The sequence below is a fragment of the Corvus moneduloides genome, chromosome 16, assembly GCF_009650955.1.
Source record: "Corvus moneduloides isolate bCorMon1 chromosome 16, bCorMon1.pri, whole genome shotgun sequence".
Taxonomy (NCBI): domain Eukaryota; kingdom Metazoa; phylum Chordata; class Aves; order Passeriformes; family Corvidae; genus Corvus; species Corvus moneduloides.
In genome coordinates this window covers 14,369,242-14,387,901 of record NC_045491.1, presented here as the reverse complement: position 1 = coordinate 14,387,901, position 18,660 = coordinate 14,369,242, and the positions used below count along the sequence as shown (strand labels likewise).

The following is an 18,660-nucleotide window of genomic DNA, read 5'->3' as shown; positions in this document are numbered from 1 at the left end:
GGGCCCTGATCCATTTAATAAAGCCAGGTACATTCTGGTAACTGCCTAGGAATGTGAATTCTGCCCTTTAAGAATATTTTTCCATGCTGAGGAGTTTTTCCTCTTTACTTCAGCTACAGACCTTTATCTCTGACCACATAATTATTAAATGAATCTCAAATTTCATGTTTATATTGCTTGATACTGTGTATTAATTTACATTTTTTCCTTTTTTAAAACAGAAGAACTTTATTTTATTTTGTTTTTGAATGATCAGTGAGTACCATGTGAGACCTGAACTCTGCTGTGACACTGGCAGCTCTCCTGGTGTGGCTGGGCAGCTGGTGTGCTTTAGCAGATGCTCATTTTACCAGATTTAGTCTCTCTATTGTTTTCCCAACCTCATTATTCTACCTGCTGTCTGTTTCCCTTTGTGCTTGCGTTATCCAAGGCAAGGATCCGTGCCAAGCACAGTGGAGCCCAGATTCCTGTATCCCAGGTTCCTGGGCATTGCTGCTGTACGAGGGTGAGCTCAGCCAGTCTTCAGGTGACTTTGCTGCTGCTCAGGCTCCCTGAAACAGCTTCACTTCAGGACCTGGTGGCTCAGAAGACACCTGAGTAGGAGAAATTTCTAGTTTTCACTTTCAACCACAGAAATATTTTCCTTGATTTATAAAGATACCTAATGGTTAAATAGGTAAAAGTATTCATCATGCAACAAAAGACTTATTTTTGTTATGGCATGGATAACTTCAAGGATGTTTGGCTTTGCTCAAACTGTCCAGCTAATGAATATAAAATTAAAAGATGTTTGGCAAGAATACCTGTAAGAAGGCACTGATTCTACTAGGGAACACATCTAATTTTGGGCTGGAAAGACAATTCATTAGGAAAACAACCCATAGTTTGAAGTATATTTCATTTTAGTTCTGTGATTTCTTTTCCATGCTCCAAATCTCCAGTGGCTTTGGTTATCTCTTCAGCCTTGCAAAGGTGTCCAGGTTTTAGAAGGAGTAGATGAAGAACTCTGTCATGTAACTGCCAGCTCAGTGTTTAACACCTGCTGCTCTTCCACAGATAAAACTTTAGGAATAGTGGTGTTGGTAGGTATAGATTAGGAGTGTGTGAAGGCCAAATAGCAGAGTAAAAATGCAGATACTATGAATAGAACAAGCTAAGGCAAGTACAGACTTCTCTGGATCTCATTATACAGGAATAGTCTCCTCATTAGCTCATTTGATTCAAGTATTTCTCCTGCTGGGTTGCTATTTCTGGGTTCAAAGTGGAAAAAAAAAAAAAAGGACAAATAATGTGTTTGCTCTTTGCTGCCATTAGTTGTTAATTATGTTTAGAGAGATATTTCTACAAATAAACCCCGTCTGCACCTGTGTGAGTGTATTTCCATCTGTATCAGCAGCAATGCTTATTTGCTAAGAGTGGATCAGAGTTCCTAGAGTGGAGTGGGAATGAGGAACTTGACATTGGAACATGCCAAAAGATGTGTTTTCCTGTGTCCTTCACTCGGAGAACCACTGTGGCTCAGAGATCTTGGGCACAGAACACGTCCAGGATCTCCATCCGCAGGGCTGAGAGTAACAAGCTACACTGGGAGTTTGTAATCTGAAAGGCTGACCAGATTCTAAATTTCACAGCTGTCTCTGGTTTTATGGGCCAGCTGAAAACTCTGCATCTGAAGGGAGCTGCAACTGGGAGTTTGGTGCTGGAGCCAAAAGCTGCCATCTGTGGTTGGGCTTTCCAGGCCTGAATAAAACAACCAGCTCCTGAAAGCTGAATAAAGCTCATCTTTGGGAGTTTTGAAATGACCATTGCACTCAGGAACAATTCTCTAGTCCTGAGGGCTGGCTTGGCTAGGTGTGCATGTGGTTAGAAATAAACAGGTGTGGAAATCCTTTAAGGTTTGATCTGATAATGCTAAAATATCGCAAAAGCAAAGATGTCTGTAAATATGCGTGCATATTTGTTTATGAATATTAATGATTCAGGTGCTATGCCACTTTCCAAAATTGTTGAAAAATTCAAGATCTTTCACATTCAGCCTCATCTTCAATTCTTGTCGTGCATTTTCTGCCCAAACTTATGTAAAATAGCGACTTTTATTCATTGTATTATTTTGTATATGAGCTAAGACTGAAAAAGTAGGGGTTGCTTAGTTTAAGGAAGAGGAAAACCTCTGAAGCTGTACTGGCAGTCTTTAGATGCAGGAAAAGTTGCTGCAGAGACTCAGGTAATGATGATAATGCAGATCCACGGGGAAAAGAGCAAAAGGTAATGGGCTTAAATTGTAGCAAAAGAGATCGAGATTTGGCATTAAGAAAAGCTTTCTAAAAGAAATAAATGGAATAAATGACTTGGGGAAAGTGGAGTTGTCATAACTGAAGGATTTTAAAACCAGGTTAGATGGATGGCCCTAAGGAATGACTTGAGTTGCATATCCTGCTTTTTGAAGTTAATTAACTGTCTTATTCTTGTGGCTCCTTTGCTGATTTTTTTTTTTTTTCTGTATTTTGTTTTCTTTGATCCTTCCTCTTTGTGAATGTTGTAGTGTTCAGAAAAAGTTCTTGGCCAAATATACTATCAAAGGAAAACAGGTTATCAAAACCATTGTTTTAAATGGCAATAAAGCCCCAGAGATTTTCCTGGTTACTTATTTTCGTTAAATAACGAAAGTCGAGTCAGCTCAGTTAAGTCTTGCGCTGGAAATGCAAGGTTTGTTTGCTTTTCTTTTAATTAAAAAAGAAAAGCTCTAACTGTAAACTAGGTGCAGGAAACTCCTGGTGTGTACCCACCTCACTCACTGCCCTCACGGGGTTGGCCATGCCTGCAGTGGGGTTGTTCTTCCACCTCCCTGCCAGCAGCAGCTCCAAACCCGCAGCACCTCCTCTCTAGGTGTGGGTGACAAGAACACGAGGCCATGCCTGGCACTGCAGGTGGCAAAGCAAAGCACTGGGGTTGTGGTGCTTGAAAACAAAGCTGATTTCCATACCATGACAGGGGAAGGGTCTTAACAAGGAATATGATTATTTGTGTTAAATACAGCAATTCCATCTGGTCGAGCTATAATAGACGCACTCTGCTGAGTCACTCCTGATTGCTTTATGCAGAACATGCTCTGCCTGTGCCTAAAGAGGTTGTTAAAGACTGCTGAGTACAGAGAGCTTTAACAAAGAGATCTCAGAGTAAACACTGACATTTGTTAGTGCCTCTGTTTAGCACTGCTGAAGGTCCCTGGGAACTTGGGAAATTGAGCTGTCAGATCTATGAAGATGAAATGAAACTTTGTTCTATGGCTTCAGTCCCTTAGGAAAGTTTTTCAGGTCATTTAGCGTTAGTACTGTGAGGAGAGCTTATTATTATTTTCCTGAAAATTATTCCCTTTTGTTGATAAATGTAGAGTGACAACTTGGCATTGCTATTAGTCTGTTTCTGTTTGGTTAAGGCAGTGCCTGAAAGACTGACAAGGTATTTTGCAGGCAGCTTGCAGTGGTCTGTGGGCAGGACAGGATGACTGATGGGTGTCAGATGTAACCACTGCACCAATTGACTTGTAAATTGTAGTTAAGCACATTCACAGGATGACTTGGCAAGAAAGCACAAAATGTTCTGGGAGGAAGATTCACTTCTCACTCTTCCCAGGCTTAAGAATAGCTGCTGTTTAAAAAAGAGAGAGATTCAGGGGAACAATGGAATGAGAGTGAAGCCAATGTTTGACTCTGAAACTTTTAGACTGGGCTTTGCCTGAGATTTTGTCAGTCTAATCTGCAAGGAGGAAAACCTTAGTGTTTATAGAAGTCTTCTTAACGCTCTCTTTGGATTGCTGCTCTAATGAGTTTTTGTAAAATGTGTATATTGTATTGCCAAGCAATTTCAGAGATGTAGCGTGGGCTGTTTAAAACACAAGTTTTCACCCTGAAAATATTAGTTGTAAATCAGAAAAACCCCAAAAGGCTTCTTAATTTTCATAGTGATTTTCAATTCCATGACTAAGGGCATGGAAAGGGCTCTAGGGACTTAAAAATAAGGATAGAATAGCTCTGAGCAACGTTTGGCTTTCAGTATTCCATGTTGTATGAACCTGGGGGAATAGGGAGCAGCCATCCCTGGTCTGGTCAGTATTTTGGTGTTAGCCCTGTTCTGCTGGGACCCAGTTCTGCAGGTTTTATCTGTCCTTCATTCCCCTCCTTCCCCCAGCCATGCAGGCAGCGTGGGGAGGATTCTATCTCTCAGCCTTCACTCCAGTGAGAGCAGAGCTGGGAAGATGGAGCTGCTCTCTGCACAGCCCTAGGTGATTAAAGACTAAAAATGTAACATAGGCTTAGCATTAAATTCATGTTTCCACCTTCAGGCAGCTGCGAACATTGGCTCTCAGAGTTGCAGTGCTTATCAGTACTTTTCTGCATATAAAGGGGTATTATGGCTTCTGGTATCAAGCCCCACAATCTGCATGCAGGATTCTTTTCCTTTAAGAAGATAATCTCTTTTCTATTGCTTCCTCAGTGCTTGAGGAGTGAAAGAGTGAAGGCCAAAATATGAAATGTGCCAAAATCCACTGTTCCTCTGGACATGCAGCAAGAAAAAGCCACCCTTTATTACAGAGATGTTATCTATAAGCTGACTGTTGTTAATGGATGCTTCATTACATATAAAGAAAATTAGTTTTCTTTGGGACATTAATTTTTGGCTCTGTGCTCGTTCTAGTGAGTGTCCTTTCCTCACAGGCACAGTCAGTACTCCTGCCAAACAGTGAGGTCTAACACTGCTGTGGTTACTTTTAACTAGATGCCTTTGATTTACAATCCAGTGACTCTAATTTAAGAATCAGTAAGCTTCAGATAACAGAGCAGGTCCCAGGTAGAGCAACTTCCCGTGTAAATTCAGCTTTAGTAAATAACCAGGGAGCTGGTTCTGTGTTTGAAACAGATCAGAGCACCAGGAGCCAGTGCTGGCTGCTGGAATGTACCTGCTGTGGGAGGGGGGGCAGGAGATACAAAACAAAGTTCATCCAGATCTGCAGCTGTTTGAATTTCAGCTGTTTCCTGTGGATCTGTAGGAGCAGAGAGGTTTGCAGTGACTGGAAGTCAGTGTCGTCCTGCTCAATGCTGAATTTCAACCCTAGGCAGAACAGGGCCTGCAGCATAGCCCATGTTTATTTGAAACAAATATTCAGCCTATTCTCGTTCTGAGGCTGTCAGAGCAGACCCTGCAGCTCGACTTGTGACTGTCAGAAGCTGTGCATGAGCTCTAGGATGGGAAGGCTCAGCTCTCTGGCAGACGGGCTGGGGTAAGCTGGGGGCTGATGTTTCTTTCCCTTTCTCTCTGTTTCCATGTTGAACATGTTGGCAGTAATGCACTGGCTGTATTCAGTTGGTTTGTTAAAGCCAAGCAAAAGTTGAAATTAACATCTCTGTATCATTTCATTTGCAAATCCACCTTTGGTGAAATCAGTGCTTCCTCACTCTCTCTCTCAAAAAAGGCAGTCTTGTCATTTCAGAAGAATGTGTGATGATGGACATAAACTTGGAAAGTTTTTGTCTTGTAGCAGTGGATCTCTCAAATATCCCAAGGTTGAGCACACTCTTAAATCAGGACTAATTTGTATCTGGAGCCTGGGATGTCTGCTGGGCACAGTGACCCAGGGAATACTGGAGCTGGCTGTGCTGCAGGACTCCAATGCTGGAAGCCTCAGGAAAAGCCTGTGTCCCTTGTGCGAGGGTACATAAGATGGAACCTGTTGTGGAACTGCTGAGACAGAAACCACATCAGGTTTCAGCTGGTTATTGGTGCAGAGTCCATCACAAGGGGAAACTGGTGAAAATTCTCACCCTGCGCTTGTCAATAATGACTTGGAAATTTGCTAAGCTACTTTTATAAACCAGGAGGAACTGTTTAAAATGCTGCTTCTGTCCCGTAAGCTTCTTCACAGATTGTTTAATCCTCCTCAAAGCCTATTTTTAGGGAGATTGTCTGTTTTGAAAGTATTAGATATCTCTCCTTGAATTTGATGTCCATTTCAGAAGTGAATTCTCACCTGTCACGTACAATTTTGTGTTGGCAAACACCCATCCAGAGCCCTAACTGCACATCTTCATGCCTTGAAACTAAACCAGCCACAAATCGTTTGGACTCCCAGCTCTGTTCAGGGAGCAACCAGAGATGAAAGTTTCATCATGAATAAATGAAAGCATTTTGGTGACTTAGCAAGGTTTTAGCTTGTGGAGAAGTTTGATTTCAGTGCTTCATTTAGGAAATGATTCAGCTTTATGACTTAAAGGAGTGAAGGTGTGTCTGTGTTTGGGAGCTTGTTAATATTACGAGGGCTTGGGTGTGAGCTGTCTTGGGCTGCCATGCAGGGTCTCTTTGGTCCCAGCTTTTCCCTCTCTTCTGAGGGAGGAAACCAGGCTGCTGGTGGGTTTTTTTGTGTGACCTCAAGGAAAGGCCTGTGCTGTAATTTCCGTGGTCTGGAGGGTTTTTTGGGTGCATTTGCCTTTCTATCAGGAGGGCACATCTACCCTCTGTCCTTTGCTCAGAGGTTTTTTTTGCCTACTGAGCTACTCTCTAGTAAAACAAATCATTACAGAGAGCTCATTTTGGTGCAGCTCAAGGAAAATTCCAACTTGGCATTTATCTGAGGTCTTGATATAGGGACAAAATTCACAGTGTCTGTGGATCATAGATTTAGGTACAAATGATGGCTCTGGGTTCCACTTCCTTGAGGAGAAGTCTTTAGGAGGATGATGTAGGTCCAGCAGAGTGGATACGGAGGGATGTCCTCATTCAGTTTTGAGTGCAGTCACATACTTTTGCTCTAAGTTCTGATATCTTAGAGCACTACAGAGACACTGAAAATTTGAGCAGAACTCATTTGGCTGCTGTTATTCCAGTTTCCATAACATGCCATGGAAACAGGCTTACCCCAATGGCAGAGAGCAGGGAGGCAGTTATGGGGAAATGACACAAGGATTTTGCCTTAATTTCTGTTCTTGGTGCATCCATTCTCTGCATGTTTCAGCACTTTCTCAGAGCATTTCCCTTCCTTCTCTCTGGTTGCTGTGTTTTGCTGCTGTTTCTCTTAAGCTGACAGGTACTGTGGCACATTAGCACCAGCTACATAATTTCATAGCTTGTATCCCTTCATAAACTCACTGTCCAAAGTATTATTTCCTTGCAAGAGATATAGATTTATTTTTCTTAAATATACAAATTTTAAATTGCCCTCAGGACTTGAGCCATTTATTCTTAAATTGAATCTTATTTATTGTAATCCAGTTCCAACTGATAGAGCATTCCTCATATTATTCTGACAGAAATAAACACGGAGCTAAAGTGCTATCTTGGCAGAGAGTTATATGAGCTTGTAATAGCTGCATGCAACTGAATTTTCATTTCACTTTTATTTATTGGAAAGCTATCCTAGGATTTCGAATTGATTCCTCACTTTTGTTTGCATTTATATGTATTTCTTCAATAAAAGGAAGAAATCTCCTGTTATTTCAGGCCTCATCAACCTTCCTGAAAAATAACATGAATGCTAGTAGTATCAGGAAAATTGAAATACTTAACTGTAGTTTTCCTATCCATGCCAAAAGAAATCTGTGCTAAACCAGCGAGTGTTCAGGGCAGAAGGTGGCTTGGAATTGCAGGTGTGTATTGAAATGGCATTCAGAGAACAGGTATTATATTTATAATCTTTTAACCAACAACAGGTGGTACATATGTTAAATTTTCCTCTGAATGAAGCAAACCTAGGATTACAACACCCTTGGGGGAGCTCCCCAGGTCCTGTGCAGTGCACAGAATGCTGCCCTGATAGGAGATGAGGGAAGGTTACTTGTCAAAAATCCCAGCACAAGGTGTAATGTAGTAATATTCCAAATATATATCTTTATTAGTTCTTATCATTTCAAAGTCATGGAAGTAGAATCCATGGCAAGCTGTTGCTAGTAGCAGAAAGGAAGAATGAGAATGCTTTGGACAGCTAGATGATGCTCTGTGGTATTCACCTGGGAGCTGAGAAGCACTCAGCTGTGTTTCCTAAGGGCATTTAAAGCATAAGGGTGGCAGCCACTGTTTATCCTGTAAAAGCTGATAATTTTCCACAGCAGCGAAATATTTATTTTCTGAGTCAAGACTCTGTCATGTTAGAGCAGCAGCTGTCCCTACAGAGGAAATTTATCTGCATGTAATATAGCAAAGACTAGGAAAAGTGTGTTCTGGTCTTTTTTCTAAAAGACTCCATGTAATACTACTTAATTTTACAGTCATATAAGAGATACCAGTTCTATACTTCATAGTCATGTAATAATATGCTTACATTGATTATTTTCTGAAGTCTCAGCTCTAGAAACTTGATCACGACTTGCCTAAGCATTCAGGGGCAGGACAATGCAAGGTGGGTGGTGTATTGTTACAGCAGAATATTAACACTTGGATTTGTGCATGGCTCCATTCTAACTGGTGCCAGAAAATCACATTAAAAGTATATTCTGTGAAGAGCATCCTGCTTCTGTGATCAGGCAGGTAATAAATTTAAAATATAATCATTGACTGAAAATTCTCTAGTATAAGAAATATTTCCGTGCCTGGGGGAACAAATAATGTGGATACATCCTGTGGCTGATCTTTTGCCTTTAAATTCACTTAATGAAAATGCTGGATAGCTGATGAGTTAAGCATTTCCTGATGGGCTGCTTTGGTGATGGGGTGCCATGAGAGAATATTCCTGTGAGATTTCCAGCAGTTTCTGCTTTGGTTGGTGAAAATCAGGAATCATCGGAAACATTATCCAAGGCTGTTTGGAGTAGAAATACAGCCCAGCTGAGTTTATCTGAGCTTCTGGAAAAGACAGAAACTTTTTATTTCTTATCTGAAGTCGGCTGCAGTGTCATTGAGGCTGTACTGATCAGTACTCCCTGCACCCAGGGCAGGGCTCATTTGCTGAGATCCGTGGGGATGTTTGCTGCTGTTACAGTGCAAGGGCAAACCCTTCCAGCCCTGAGCCCTCAGTGATGATTATCATTGCTCTGCAGATTCTGCTCCTGATCATCTTCTAATACTCCTGGATAAATGTTCCTGAGTGATTTGTAGGTTACTGAAGTCTCCTGCCTCAGTAAACCTAAAGTAGTTCTGCTCGGGAGATAATAGGCAATGTCAGACATGCTCATCTGTGCCCTTTGCGATTACATTTTGAAAGTATTTATTTAACTCTCCACTTGTTTTGTCTTTTTCTCCACCTTGATTTCACAGCAGATCCTGCAATAATTTACCCACTTCATGGACTGCTTGGGCATTAGGAAATAGGTAACCATTTAGTTAAGCAGAAGTAGTTAGGAATATTCTGGGTTTCTTCCTGTGCTGCTTACATACTTCATCTTTGGAAGACATCTCCCCTGTTCTTTATAGGGCTTCATGGTTCAGGATTCTGAAGCTTCTTCTTGGCACATTGAAAAGATAATTTCCCATTAGAAAAAGCTCCTTGCGTGTCTTACACTGCTCTTTCTGCCCCTTTACCTCAACAAATAAACCCTTTTTAAAAAGTCGCTCTTTTCTTGTGTTTCTAATCTTTTGAGCCCTTGGACAGCCATGTCAGGCTTCTGTTTGTTTTTCTGCTATGGAATCTCATGCTATTAGACACATTCAACTGCAAAATGAGTATTTGTATGATTTTAGATAATATAACATTAATATGCTTATCACTCCTAGTAAATCTCATCCTTGTTTCTTGACTCACTGAATCAGTATATTGGCAGCTCCTGACACACAGCCATTATCCTTGGCTTGTGATAGTGGGATTTCACAGAGAAGTTTGCATTAAATAGGATTCAGGACCATGGATTTAAAAAATGAAATATTCTTTTATATCAAAAAATAAATGATTTTTCTGTGACTTTATATTTTCCAATTTATTTCTACATAACCTTTGATTCACTGAGTGTTATCTGTTGGAAAAGGGCAGCATTCCTTTTTGCTAGTATATCATCATAGGGGAATCATTATACTCTATAAATATATGAATATATTAGACTTGATTAAATTATATTTTGATTATTTGGTGAAATGCTGTCTTTCAGATAAAGCTGAATACATGCAAAGACTATAAATATAAAAAATGGATCCACATTACAGTGCTAATTATGAACTATGAAACGGGGGTACTGTTGAGTAGTCCCTGCTCTAAATGACAGAGTTGGGGTTGGTTTTCTCTCTGTGTGCAATAGGAATGTATTTATGTAGAACAAGAAGTGAAACCCCTCAATAATTCCAGGTTCACCCATGCAATAAATGATGGGAAGGGCTTGGACACCACCTACTACTGTCCACCAGTTTTAGAGAGAATTCTGCTGCTGTGACATGTATGCCTGGAGAAACCTGTGGGCTGTTCCATATCCTGGAGCAGAGCTGTGGTATAGATCTCTGTTAGAGAAGCCAAAATCTGTTCCTGGTTTAAATGGTTCCTATGTTAGACCATTTTCTGTAAATTGATTTCAATTTGCTCTCTGCTCAGCCTTGTGGATCCTTATGTTCTCAGCCCTTTTCAAAAGCCTTCAAAGCACTGTTTTACTTTCATTAGAGAAGTCTTTCAGGAATGTGGAGTCCCCTTTCCAGAATATCTGAATATTTGCTTCATTCAGTAACTTCTGCTGCTTGGGTATTTATTGCCCAGACTGTCTTCTGCTGGGGGAGCCAGAGGAAGAAAAAAAAACCTGTCAGGAACTTTGCATGTAATGAGGTACCAGCACTGCTGTGACTTGGACATGGGAAAGGAAAAATAGTTGTATTCACCTTCTAGGAAAGAAGTACCACAGTGGGGAGGAACACAGTGACCAGACCACTCAGTCCTGGGGCTTTAGAGCTTTTCCATTACAGCCCAGAAATGCTACAGAGCTCAAGGCAAACTTTTCAGGAGAAGGGCATGAATGTCCAACCCCTTTAGGGAAATCAAATGTAGTCCTATGCTACAATGGGAGCACATTAAGTATACTTAAAAGAAAGATTGGGCAGGTTTTGACCAAAAGAGAAATGGATTTCCACTTAAAAGTTTTTCCTCCATGGAAGCAGGTGAGAATTTTTCAAGTTTTTTCCCTTTTCTGAATTCTAGGATAGGGAAAAAACACCAAAAACACCGTCACTCTCTTTCCTATTTCCAGTCTTTGCCATTCCACTCTGCTTTCCAATAGAAGGGAAGATTTCTTGTTGCTAATACTATTTTTTTTTTTTTTTGTCTTTTTCTCCCTCTCTGAAGCTCATGCTTGAGGCTACCCACACTTCATGGATCTAAGTGCTCCCAATGCAGAGCTGAGACTCCCTGGATGTCCCCAAAACCTTACAAGGCACAGGCTCCTTGCAGAACCAGATCCCTACACGCTCCAGGCTCCCCTGGCTTTATTTTCTGTTGTAAAGCCTTGTGTTTATGTTGAAAAGGTGTGATGAGGAGGGACCTATTCTGAATCTTTTTTCCCAGCTCCAGTTGGTACCCTGCAAATCAGCTGTACTGTACCATACGGCACCCTGATTTATGTGAGACATCACGTATTGATGCCTTTATAGACAGCAACTTAGTGTTTCAGAGGAGTCTGCATGTTACAAAAAGGGCAGCAGGTGTTATTTAGACTAAATTGACCTTGAAATTGATTTCTTTATTTTATGACTTACTGAGGGGAGATTAATACTTTTTTTTTTTCCTGCAGCCTGAAACAATTTACATGGTAATAGAAGGCATAGTCAGTCAAATAAATTGCTGGAAGCAGTGGTATTCCAAGAAAGAAAATATGGATCTTACTTGCATTGATTCTTTCTATCCTCAGGGAGTAGCTAAGACTTTTAACACTGGGGAAGGACTGCCAAAATTTATTTTTCCCATTAAAGGCAGAAGAATGGATAGTAATGTCTGTTAGCTGACATTTACTCTAAACTTTCTGTTTGAGGGGTGGGGAGTAGGCTGTGCCTCATATAAAATTTAGGGAGCGTTTTATTGCTATTTCTTGATTTCTCTAAGGGCAGATGGATAGTAATGGCAATCATAAGAAACTTCTGGAAAGCCTGGCATGGCCACAGCACAGCTGCCCTTGGTAACAGAACAGACCCTGAAAATAAAATAGCCTGTAAATGGTTGTTGCAATTCCACCTTCGAGTACCAAGTAGAAATCACCTCAAAATACAAATGTTAATGGAAACAAGAGACCCAAAAGACATTACCTGGAGGAGGCACTGATAGGAACATGAAGTGTAGCTCTACAGGAGGGAGAAAGTTTTTGTTTGTTTTGCTGCTGCAGTGCTGAAACTGTGTAATTTCCATTTTCCTGTAGCCTCCAAGACAAGTGCATGATTTGTCAGTGGCACAATACTTTGCATAACGTGAACATGTACGAGATATTATTATGACACATTATCTGAAAATGAGTGCAAAAGCAACTCCACAAACCAATTTTTTGTTTGCTATAAATACAGAAATGGTGTAGAGGAACGTGTCTTATATGTGAAAATTATTATGATGAGAATTAATCTCCTTTGTCTATCAGAGAGCTGCCCCTGAATGCTGCTGTTGCAGCTGTAGTGAGGGAATGGTTATTTCAGCCTCTGTGATACAGGAGGAGGGTGTTTGGTGGATCCCAGTCCAAGCATCTGGAATTACCGGGGAAGGGATTTGGGCTCTTGCTAACAGGCTTAGATTAGTCTGGATTGTTGTTGGAATTCTCTGCCTCCTAAAAACAACCTCGACCTGAGGAGTTTTGCTATTTCGCTTTTATTTTCTGGTTCAATGTCCCTGGATTTTCTCAGGTTGTAAGTGAGTTATTAATAGGGAGCACACCATGCGCTTCCCAAGGAGGTGTCCCACATGCAGCCTTGGCCTAGAGCTGTTTATTAATTTGTTGCTGGTTCACAGAGCTGTGCAACGCTTAGAAATTTAGCTGGGTTGGGGGGAAAAAACAAGTATATTTGCAAAATAGCTGCTTAAAATGTCATATTTATTTGGATCTCGGGGCACTGCCTTCTGGAAAAGAGTTGTGTGAAACGAAATGTGTTGTCTCTCTGTCTGCCTGCCTCTCCTAGGGAGTTTCCCAAGAGGAACAGCCTGCAAAAAGGTGAGTTTGGATTCCCACAGTCCTTCCTGAGCACTGTGAAGCTGTGATCCTGGGGAAGTCGTGCAGCCTGAGGAGCTCTGGAACCAGAGCATCCTGCTGGGAAGGGAGGGGAAGGCAACGGGCGTGGAATACAAATAGCTGCACATCCATCCTGCTGCAGCCCCGTGCACGGTGTGCTCACAGGTGTGCACAGGAAAGCAGGGACAGGCAAATGGCTCTGGGGGCAGCCGTGACAGAGGAGCTCAGGTGAAGGGACAGAAGGGAGGACAGTGACGTGAGTAAACTTGAAGAAAACCTGAAAAAGCAGCAAATACGCAGCTGCTCAGTGGCACAGCAGTGGGTAAGGGTGTGGAGGCACTCTTAAATCATCCAAGGGGTGGAAAAGAGAAGGTTTGCTTTGATGTTGGTCTCAGTTTGCAGCTTCTCAGTGGCCAACAGTGACTGCTGTGCTTTGTGGGAAGCATGGACCACAGGGGTTTGTATGTGAGGTGATTTGATGGTAGTTTGGCATCTATTTACACCTAGTAAAGTCTGTTTGTTGGCAGCTCCTATGAAGGAGTTGGTGTTTACAATAGATAAATTGAATGGACAGTGCGGGATACTCTATACAATTCAGAGGCTGGGAGATGCTCAGGGTGAAGGAGTGGAGAATTACTGCCCTGAAATATGATCTGTCTATTGGGTCATAGCACATCTCCTATAAATAAAGGATCTAGAATCTTAATATATGGAGGCATACTTGATGATGATAATTAAAAGAAGTTCATAGCAGTTAGTCTTTGCTGTCTTGGACACAATGGCCTCAATTTCAGCTTATCAGACTTTAATTCCCAAACATTAGGAGGAACTGTGTAGCTTGGCTTGCCATGTAAATCTGACCTTTATTGATAGGAATGGCATGACAAGAGGAGGCCAGACCTGGGAGACCTTATCAAAATATAAATATGAGTGTAATGGCTGTATTCATTAGGGAAGAGGCAAAAAATTTAGCCTGCTAACTCTTTCTAACATATCCTTTTAAAATCAGAACTGTTTTAATTACTGGCCTGAGTCTTGTACTGGTATTTGTTGCACCTGTATTTAAGCACTGCGACACTTCTATCACCTATTAAAAACTCCTCTAAGCCCTTGTTTCTATATTGCAGTAACAGCAGAGTACTCAGCTTATTCTCATGCCCAAGCCCCAAATTGCTTCGTGACTTGTGGAATGCCAGCTGGGATGTAGGAGAAGCTTCCTGAGGGATAGAAAATGAGGGATTTTATATTGCTTTAGGGTGGACTTAGATGTAGATCTGACACAAAGAATGGTGAGCCAGCATAGCCATGGGCCTAACTCCTGCACAGCCTGTGCTGCAGGGGTTTGGATCAACATTTACGGGGCTGTTGCTAAGCAGGAAAAGAAGTCAAGGTCCCTCTAATGGAACAGAGAATCATTTATCATAAGATGCTGAGAGAATTTTGAGTGGTTGAGAAACTGTCACCCAAATTTCATGTGGAGGCTGTGTGGGCCTGGTTCAGGAAGTGTAATGTAAAGTTTCTGAAAGGCAGTAGCTGTATCATCATCCTGTCCTTCCCACCCCACTGCCTTCTAAAAGAGAGATCAGGCTGCTGGCTTTCTTGGGGGTCATTATGGTAAAACCAAAAAAGTGGGTAATTTAGTCAAAAGGGTCTAAGGCACAAGATGAATGGCAATGAAAATCTCCATAATCAAATGTTTTACTAATGGCTCCTCTGCGTCTAATCACAGTGGTGCTCAATGTTGGTCTTTATTCCTGATATGTAAAGTGCCAACTATTATGTTTAATCTGACTATATTTTTCCCCTCTTTTCAGGACTATAAATCTGATGTTATGACTCTGGTTTCCAGTGCCAAGAACAGTCCTCAAGGTCCAGTAAGTAAAGCATTTTACTGAAGAGATTAGATTTTGTAACTGAGTTTAGATCTTCTTTTAAATTGTTTCGGTCATCAATCACTGGCACTAACTCTTTCCTGTGACACCTTCCTGCTTTTGAAGTGACTGCACTTGAATTGGCTTAAATGCTCTTTAATATGTGAATATATAGAACAGGGAATATCTGTTTTACCAAAGAGAGGCAAACTGATTAGAATTGTTGCAGTTATGTTCATTAAGAGCCCTGTGGCTCTCTCGTGTGCTACAAACTGTCTTGTCTCCATGCACAGACTGGCCTCCGTCTCACTGTTGTGCAGAGAGGGGATAAAATCTGGGGGAATGGGAAGGTGGGGTACAACTGCAAACCCCTCTGGAATTCCATACTGTAGTGAGGAGAGCAGATACAAAAAAAGAAAGCAGAAATTGGGGTGAGTTTGGAGCCATGCAAGAGACAAGCACTCACAAGGGCAAGGCCACTGTTGGCTTGGAAACTGAGCAGGGCTGGACCAAAAGAGAACAACCTTATCCTGGCTTAAAGGCTGGATATCACCTAACCTGTGTCTGTGCTGCATACTTCATTTTCTAAATAATACCATATTTTGTCAGGAAATGTGTCCCATAAGCCAAACTTATGCTGAGGTGTTAACAGACCTGATTTACAGAGGTGCTGGTGATACTCAACACTGTCTGATGTCACGAAGAGTTAGTCATCCGTTGCAGTCAAGTTCCTTTGATCTTTTTTTTGTCTCTCTAAACCAGGAATATTGTGCTACAGTTCCTTTCCAAGTGCCTCTCCTTGGAGAGTGCCAGGAATTGGAATTATGTCAGTCTATGAACACTTAGTTTGGGTATTTCTCCCCCCTCTTTTTCTGATTATCTAAGCTGTATCCCCTCAGACTCGAGGTTGTAGGAGTGTGGATTTATGCCAGAATAAGGAAATAGTCAGTATTTCAAATGTTTGGCAACCCCTTTTTCCCTGTTTGCAGGCATGATTAATGCTGTTTTAAACATGAACATCTATCATTAACAGTTCCCTGAAAGGAGGAGGTGGTTGGACTCTCTCCAAATGAGCACTGTCTTGCAGTTGGAAATCTCTGGCTTCTGAAACTGCTTAGTCACACCAACGGAAATACAAAAATATCTTGAAAAGTGAAAACGTATACAAGAGATTTTTAGCCTCTCTGATGATTTGACAGAATCCTTTTTTTATCCCATATAGTAGGTTTTGGAAGAGTATCGTTCAATAATTCTTCCTGCACTGGCGCTTCCTGCTGGAACATATGCAAAGTCAAGCCTTTCTGTTAGTTTGTCAAAAGTTAACTTGCGGAATGATGTTCTGAGAGGTGGAGGTTTATTTTTAGAAGCTTGGTTTTTTTGTGCTTCATATATTTGCATTGGAATTAGGTTTGTGTCAGTTAAAAACAAATTTTTTGAAGAATGATGTAGTGTTTTTCCTGGCTGAATGTGTTCTCTAAACTAGAAAATGTTTTTACAAGTGCAGAACAAGATTTGATGAACACTTGCCATTTTGTACTGAGAGGGTGGGGGCTTTACTGAATTTCTTTGTCAAACTGACCCAGGGAGCCTTCTTTTTCTTTTTCTTTTTCTTTTTCTTTTTCTTTTTCTTTTTCTTTTTCTTTTTCTTTTTCTTTTTCTTTTTCGTGACTGAATCCTTTTGTTGTCTGTAAGAAAGTGTCCTCAGATTTCGAGGTAGTGACTTAATAAACAAGATTTCATTTGTCTTCCTTGAGCTTTAGTAGCTTAGACTTTAATTATTTTTTACTTATTTTTGGGTGATGGAAAGAGTTCTAAAGGCACGTTTATCAATACATTTTGATGTACTGAAGAGGTTTGTGATGGAAAGAGGAAAAGGTTTCCTGTTTTCCATGATATTTCTTATGCCACGCTACAATGGTGTAAAAATAATGAGTTAGGAGTTGAGCTTATTGCTCTTGAAATTACACTGTCTCTGTTGTTGCTTGGAAAATTGTTTGTTGTGATGGATGGGAAGGAATACATAGATTTTTCAAGTGTGTTGCCAGATCATTGCTTATAGAACAGTCTGGTAATAAAAGGCGAGTTGACAGATGAGAATTCAAATGGACCTGAGAACAAATTATTGAATAATGCCCCAGTTCCAGAGCCTGAAAGGCTTATTTCCAGGTGGATTTTTCTTTTAAATAATTGTTGGCTGCTTTTCCTGCTCTTAGTGACAGATCCTATATGAAAGTCTAATGCAGCTCAATCTCAGGCTGAATTCACATCTGTGTTACATCCCTGAGACTGCACTGAAAGGGCTGGAGACACTGTGGTATAAAAGAGCAGTGGGGAATCAGATCTATCAAACTCCATGTTTCCCGATAGCTATAGCTGCTTAATAGATTGTTTGTTAAATAATTCAAGATGTTTTCATTAAGCTGAGTGATTGAGTCTTTTAAAGCCTTTCTTTTGTTCTTAAATCTCATCAGGCAGCTGGTTGTACCTGCAGAGCTCAGAAAAATGTAACTGAAGGAATTATTATTGGAAGCTTTAGGAAGTTGTAAAATTACTGGCTGCCAGACTCTGGAGGGATGGATTTGGGCTGGATCCTTGGATTTCTGTCCCTTTTTCTTATGGCTTTCTCTAAGTGCTTCACTCTTCTATCTGCAGCTTCACAGTCTTAGGCTGCTTTAAATTCTCCTTCCTGCATATTAAAGGTTTATGTTTTCTAAAGTGCCTTTGCTTTCCCCCCATTTCCATTTCTCCAACTCTTGTCTATATATTGATATTTGATAACAAATATTATGTACTGTTTTTTAATCAAGAAATGTTGAGAAAAGGTAGTGGGAGTAAAATAGGACTCTTCAGGATAATTCAGGAGGGACAATAATGATTTTTGCTGAGAAATAAAATTGCTGCAAGAATTGCTGCCTGTGATCTGAATAGAAATGTGATAGTACCTGAAATTACTTCATCTCTGCTGCTGCTTCAGGAAGGATATCTATTAGCTGGGGATAATGGCTTGCAAAAAAAAAGTGGATTTCTTTAAATTTCAGATTCCTATTGAATGGAATGTATCTTAGCATTCTTAAAAAAAAAAAAAAAATTAATGAATCTGTCACTACCAGAGAGAGAACAATAGAACTGAAAGCAAAAATAACTCTTCCCTGAGCATCATCACAGAGCATTTGGATAATGGGTTAGGTGGGAGGGGAGAGTCTTAGCATACTGGAGAGAGGGGAATGTGCACTGTGCAGGTATCTCAAATAGTAACATAGAGCTGATCTAACTTGTGCCAATAAAACAATAAATATGGGAAATATCTGGCTACATTTGTTTTTATTTCTCAAAATAATTTATAGAACTACCGAAAAATCAAGGAAATTCTTTACAGCTCTATCATGAGGATCAGAGAGTGGTTTATGATGAATGGAATACAGCATGAGGGGAAAATTTTACCTGAGATGCTTATTGTGGGAAGATTTTGTAAAGTTTTCCATCACATTACTGATTTGAGAATCCAGGCACATGAAATGCAGTGCTGTATTAATGCACAGCAGAGGGGAGCCATCAGAAGCAGGTAGAGAGTCCTGAGTTTTGTTCCTTGCATCTCCATCTCCTTGGATGGTGCAGTGTTTTGCTCCCTATTAATGCTCATGGCTGTGTGTTTTTATCCCAGCAGAGGAATTGGTCCAATGGCTGGAGCTTGCAGC

The 18,660-nt window shown here is 40.8% G+C and overlaps 1 protein-coding gene across 16 annotated transcripts in view; it reads left to right on the top strand.

The window, feature by feature from the left end:
* The window catches only part of RBFOX1 (RNA binding fox-1 homolog 1), a 1,117,054-nt gene that overhangs the window by 109,271 nt on the left and 989,123 nt on the right, over positions 1–18,660 (top strand). For all 16 annotated transcript variants that reach the window (XM_032125552.1, XM_032125546.1, XM_032125560.1 and 13 more), the window contains exon 2: positions 14,909–14,968. In XM_032125552.1, the coding sequence (XP_031981443.1) occupies positions 14,909–14,968 (60 nt within the window). The remainder of the gene's footprint in view (positions 1–14,908; positions 14,969–18,660) is intronic.